The sequence below is a fragment of the Mustela nigripes genome, chromosome 9 (assembly GCF_022355385.1).
Source record: "Mustela nigripes isolate SB6536 chromosome 9, MUSNIG.SB6536, whole genome shotgun sequence".
Taxonomy (NCBI): Eukaryota; Metazoa; Chordata; class Mammalia; order Carnivora; family Mustelidae; genus Mustela; species Mustela nigripes.
In genome coordinates this window covers 78517802-78523801 of record NC_081565.1, presented here as the reverse complement: position 1 = coordinate 78523801, position 6000 = coordinate 78517802, and the positions used below count along the sequence as shown (strand labels likewise).

The 6000-nt window shown below is 47.2% G+C and overlaps 1 protein-coding gene across 1 annotated transcript in view; it reads left to right on the top strand.

The window, feature by feature from the left end:
* Nucleotides 1-1367: 1367 nt before the first annotated feature.
* Nucleotides 1368-6000, top strand: part of GDA (guanine deaminase) — a 75565-nt gene continuing 70932 nt past the window's right edge. The window contains exon 1 of the mRNA XM_059411863.1: nt 1368-1668. Within this exon, the coding sequence (XP_059267846.1) occupies nt 1546-1668 (123 nt within the window). The 5' untranslated portion in view covers nt 1368-1545. The remainder of the gene's footprint in view (nt 1669-6000) is intronic.

The following is a 6000-nucleotide window of genomic DNA, read 5'->3' as shown; positions in this document are numbered from 1 at the left end:
TCTGTTCCCCCCCAAAAATGATTCATACATTTATTCAGTAAATATGTATGAAACATCAAGCACGTTTCTAGGCACAAGAGCCTGGTCTGTGGTGCTTCCCTTACTGTGTGTGTGTGTGTGTGTGTGTGTGTGTGTGTGTGTGTTTTGAGAGGAGAGAGGCAGAAATAAATGAAAACACATGAAATAAATGAGGAAAAATATGATAACTACGATGGCAGACATAAGATGGATGGATAGAATAAAAATTGGGGGGCTGGGGGGGCTGCTACAAGTTTGGTGGTGGAGGAAGTTTACCCTGAAGGGCCAGTACATTGGAGGCACGTGGGTGATGAGAAGAGCCAGTCCTGTGAAGGTCCACAGGGACCATTAGGGGCAAAAGGAGGGGAATGTGTGAGGCATGAGTGGAAACCAGGTGATCTCCCTGGGGGATCTTCGTAAAGGACTTGGAATGCAGTGCAGGAAGGAATGCCCAACTGGAAGCAGTCTTCACCACCACCCGATCTAAGTGCCACTTTCGCACATGAAGATACAGACTCCAAGGCCACTGCCTTGCCCACAGTCTTGATTCCTAACCCGGGGCTTCTTCCAGCACGCCATGCCACGCTGCCATTCCTAGCCACTCGGCTGGAGAACTTAATCTTCTCCCCTGGCGCAAGTGGAATTGAAGCAACGAGATTCATTTATTCTAAGTTTGAGAACGATGGGAGATGGAATTATTTGTGGATGTTGTGGAGGGACACAACGGCCAAAACACTGCCTCAGGCTGGAAGAGAGGGACTTTGAGGTACAGTCCAGCCTCTGCCGGTGGGGCCCCCTCGTAATTCCGTTAAGAGATGCTTTCAGAACTCCAGATTAGGACCGATTCTGCAACCTGCAGGAACTGAAAATGAAACTAGTCAGTGAAGCAGGCAGCTCCAATGGGCCTTTCCACCTTTTCCCAAACTTGTTGCGTGTTCAGACCTTGAGGGTGCCTTAGGTTAAGAAAGTACAAGGTTTGGTCACAAAATAGCCCGAAGTTTGCAGGGCAAGAGAAAGCAGGCAGACGCAACTCTAGGTAAGCCAATCAAGGCTGGCGGAGGAGGCTGGGGGACAGGGAGCAATAGCAAATTTAGTGACCGGCTAAGGTCCCAGACAGGGCTGGGACCATCCGCTCCTCCTGCCCCTTCCTTTATCTCCCTCTCTTGTCTCCCCTGGGTCCGTCACTCGGCCCCCCGAGGTTAAAAGTACTGCGTTGCGAGCGGTGATTTCGGAAACAAAGAGTTAACCTATCAAAAACTAACGCCGGGGAGGAGAGAGAGACCACACCCCGAGGGAGCGCGGAGCCAAGTCACTGGAGAAAAATCCTATTGGCATCGAGGAGGCAGGAAGCCCGCCCCTGGGCGCGGCCTGCAGGGGGCAGGCTGTCGCTCGGGAACGCGGGGGCAGTACGAGGCCCGAGCAGGTGCGCCCGGCAGCAGCCCGCAAGGTGCAGGGACCCCCGCGTCTCACCTCCGCCCGGTGCGCTCTCGCCGGCTCGCGAACCCCGCGCCGCGCTCCACCGCTGTCATGTGTGCCGCCCCGATGCCGTCCCTGGCGCACATCTTCCGAGGGACATTCATCCACTCCACCTGGACTAGCCCCATGGAGGTGCTGCGGGATCACCTCCTCGGAGTGAGCGACAGCGGCAAAGTAAGCGGGCGCGGGGTCCGGGCGCACCCCGACGGGCGCGCGGACAGGTGGAAGGAATCGCGCGCGGTGCGCGGCCGAGCCGGGATTTGCTCGGCGCTGAGCGGGAGTCGCGGCTCCGGAGTTGAACTTGAGGGTTTGACTCTCGGAGAACGCCGGGAGAACCCTGGCGCTAGGTTCGTGGGCTGGCCTGGGAGTAACACGTTCCCAGAAGCTGGGAGCTGGGGAGTACGCACTCCCACGGGTGGTTAGACAGCCGTCCAGGCTGCAGTGGAAGGGAGAGCAAGGCTATGCCCTCGCAAATCTTAAGAAATCATTAAGAAACCGAAACTTGGCTTCATTCATCTTTGTGTCTGCGGCGCCTGGCACAGTGCCTGGCACAGGCTAGGCGCTCCGTAAATTTGATTGAATTTATTGTGGAAGAAATAAGAGAGGAGAGGGACACTTGGTTAATGTTGGTTAGCCCTTTCGGCGCGCAGAATAAGCAAAGAACTGATTTCATTCACTTGCTCCCTCCACAATGTACCAACGATTCCAGCTAGATAACTTATAATACTAGCAAGGGTAGTCTGCGAGAAATTATCCACGTGCCCCCTGCCTCCCCATAGCCATTTTCCCATTTGCATCAAAGCAAGCAGTTCCATTTCAAGGCTCAACATGTCTTCTATGAGTGTATCTTCTATACTTCTTTTTTCCAAAATCGGGATTTCCACAAACGACCTAGGTGACTTGATGTCTGATATTTACTGTTCATACACACGGTGGTAACAGCATCAGCAGTGGCTTGGCTGGTTTGATAAGTGGAGGCCATTCCATTTTTAGCAGAAAAAAAATAAAGATGAGGTTGGGATATTTTTTAGCTTTTTCCCAACTACCAGTCTGGTTAGCAAAAGTACACCTATTTGTGACTTGAAGTTACTATTCCTGACTAAAGATGCTTCCCAGTCAGTGACAGTTTTGAATCGTGACTCTTACATTTGGGGATAAGTGAACCCTGTTTTCTTATGGTGCTTAAAAAATATTCTCTGTGTGCATATTCAGGGAGCCTGCTGCTGTGTTTCCAAGGTGATGGAATTCTCAGAGCTCCCCCAAATGGGGAGACTTCAGTAAACCCCCAGACTGTTTAATTATTGCCTTGTGTACTTGACCGTCAAGTTTGGGGGAACCTTAGGCTTGGGGCAAGTCCCAAGAAGCAAAGGAACAGAGACCTCTACACTGGGGAGAAATTAGAGAAGATTGCCTATCACAAGGAGCTGTTCAAGTCTTGGGTATCTTTTTTAAAAAATTAATTTCCCATATCCAGAACTTTAATTGGTAAGAAAGCAGGCAAGAGGGTGGGTTTGAAGACTGTCTTCAACCAGTAGAGAGGAGTCAGAAAAGGAAATAATTTATCTAAAAAAAAAATTACCTCTTCTGGGGGTTGTACAGAAGGAAGGCATTATCAGGGAGTCTATTTCCCACTGAGGAGCATACTGAAGTTTTAAATTTAGAAAAATGCCATTCCCTCACAAGATAAAATTAGCTAGGAATTGGATACAAAGGTGAGTTAACCAAGTGCCTTGTAAACCATTCTAATCAGTGAATTGGTAACTGTTGATTTCTCTTCTAGCTGCAAGGCAGTTGATTGTGGACTTCATATATGGGCCCCATGTATTGCAAGATTTGATTTTTCCCATTTTGAAAGTGGGAATGCTTTGCCTTTCTAGTCATTGAGGTAATATTTCTTCAAAAAATGTCAAGATTCTTTTATCAAATGATCTCCCCATAAGATAAATAAGTGTGGAGTCATCATGACGTTTACATTTTTACTGAGCTCCTAAAGCTGTTTGCTCGAGATGATCAGAAACATTGAGGGGGTGTTTTTTAAAATGCTGGTTCCTGGGGGGTCGTCCTTGGAGAATGTGAATCTATAGGCCTGGAGCGAGCCCCAAGAAATGGCATTTCAGCAAAGGTCCCAGGAGATTTGGAGGCAGGTAGCGGTGGGTTCCATTTTGGGTGACCACAGTGTATATGTTGTGTGTTGGGACCAGTTGTGTGGGGTCTGGGGACCTAGTTCTTCATTTGGAGCTCCCGATTGGGGTTGCGTGAGAGAGAGAGGCGGCATGACCTCCTCTATCCTCTCTCTCCTTTTAGACCTCATCTCTCATGTCCTGTAACTTCATTTAGACCCAGAACATGATAATGACCAACTACTTTGAATTCATTAATTAAAGCTCACTCAAAATTAAGTTAGTTTTTAAAATGCTGTGGTCAACCTTTTAGTGTTGGTCTTTTTGAATTCAGAGTTAGTTTTTCCTACTTGAGAGGCATGTACCTTTTAAAAAGAAAGACTTCAGCACGACTAATTTATTTGCAGATACTTAATTAAGTCTGGAGATGCTCTGTGCTCTGATATTACCAAATACTTGATTATTCCCACATAGAACAGGATTAGGTTGACTTTAAACTTGCCTAAAAGATGCCTTGGGTCTTTTAATGCACACTTAACCTGGAAGCAAGCACGAGGAAGAGACTCATTTTGGGGGTAGTGTCCTGGCGTGGCAGGAGCAAGTCCTATGGAGCTTGGGTTCAAGCTCGGTCTTCACCACTTACTTTTTCCGAGACTGTGAACGAGACTTTTAACTTGCCTGAACCTCCATTTCCTCATCTGTAGAATCAGATTTTCTATTGCTAAATATTAAATGAGATAATTTATGAAAATGCCTGGCACTTAGTGGATACTTAGCACAACCCTGTTCATTCTGTCCTCTTCTTTCCTCTGCTCCTAGTGATGTGGTTTTTGAATGTTGGTGTGTTGGTGTTGGTGGGGTGAGGTCCAGCACTAACAGCCAAGAAGGAATTCTTGAGATGTCTTTGGTGCAAAATGGTGGTTTTATTAAAGCACAGGGACAGGACCCTTCGGCAGGAAGAGCTTTTGCCTGCTGTTCCCTACTGCTCTGGGGTTGTGAGAGCAACCCCGGAGTTGGGAGAAGTAAAGATAAGGGAGCTTCTAAAAGGACTTTCATCTGCTAAAGAAGACTCAGGATCCTGGAGGAATATTGCAACCTGCTTATCTCAAGTATTTGTCAATGAGCTGTAGGTTATAAGGACATTTAATTTTATCTACCTTTCCTTCTGCCTTTAATTTCCCACATCACTAGCCAACCCTTAACCTCTTGCTCACTGTTGCTTTTTTTTTTTGCGTATTTCCACATGGTGGCACCATTGCAGACCAACAAGTGGAGAAGAAAGCCATGGTCTGCGAAGCACTATGTGGGAAGAGGGGGCCACAAGATCCAGCTCTGAAGCCTCACAGCTCATCTCACTGGCTGGCTGGGACACAGAGATGCATCTGGGAAGAAAGAGCTAACAAGCATTTATTGACAGATTCCCTAGTACATCATATTTAGTGTCCCACTGGGTCGTTATTCCCACTGATGGGTGGGGAAGTTGAGTCGTGTCTTCAGTTCAGGTCATGATTCCAGGGTCCTGGGGTTGAGCCCCCACTGGGAAGGGAGTCCCCTTCCCCCACTCGTGCTCTCTCTCACCTGCCATCTCTCACTCTCAAATAAATAAAATCTTAAAAAAAAAAAAAAGAGGCAGTGTAGTGTGTCAAGAAACAAATTTCTTTTTGTCCTTTTTTCCCCTTGAGTATGGTTGACACACAATGTTACCTTAGTTTTAGGTAAGATATGAACTCTTTAAGAATGCTTCTGTCACTTACTACTTATGTGAATTTGATGAAGTTACTTAACATTTCTATTTCCCAGTATCCTCATGTATAAAATACTTAGTGTAATCCACCTCATAGGGTTGGGTGGAAAGCTTATGTGAAGTAATAGTTGTGAAGTACATTGATTATGCCTAGTATGTAGCCAGTAGACGTCACGTATGTATGTATGCCCAGTAGACGTCCGTGGTTATCAGCAATGGAGAGGGAGAGAGGTGGACAGGATTGACAGTGACTTAGGTCAAGTCATCGGGATTTGATGACAGAGTGGAGAGATATATGTGACTGTATTGAATCATATGGTGGGACACTCATTTTCCCAGCTTCCTGGTGGTGAAGAGTGGCCGGGGATGACATTCTGACATGCGGGAGGTTGGCTAAGAGGCTTCTTGGAAATATTTTTCTCCTTAAGAAATGTGGGAAGAGAAGGTCTTCCTTTCTTGGACACTTTCATGCGAGGAGTGGGGCTGCTGCTGCCGCCATCATTTGAGACTCTGAGGAAAACATTAAGAGAATCTCAGAGGCACGTACCTAGTCTGTCTTTGAACATCATCAGATATGTCCATGAATAACATCACTGGTCAGTTAACTGTCCCTAGAACTTCCTGCTGCTCATTGCCCTCAGA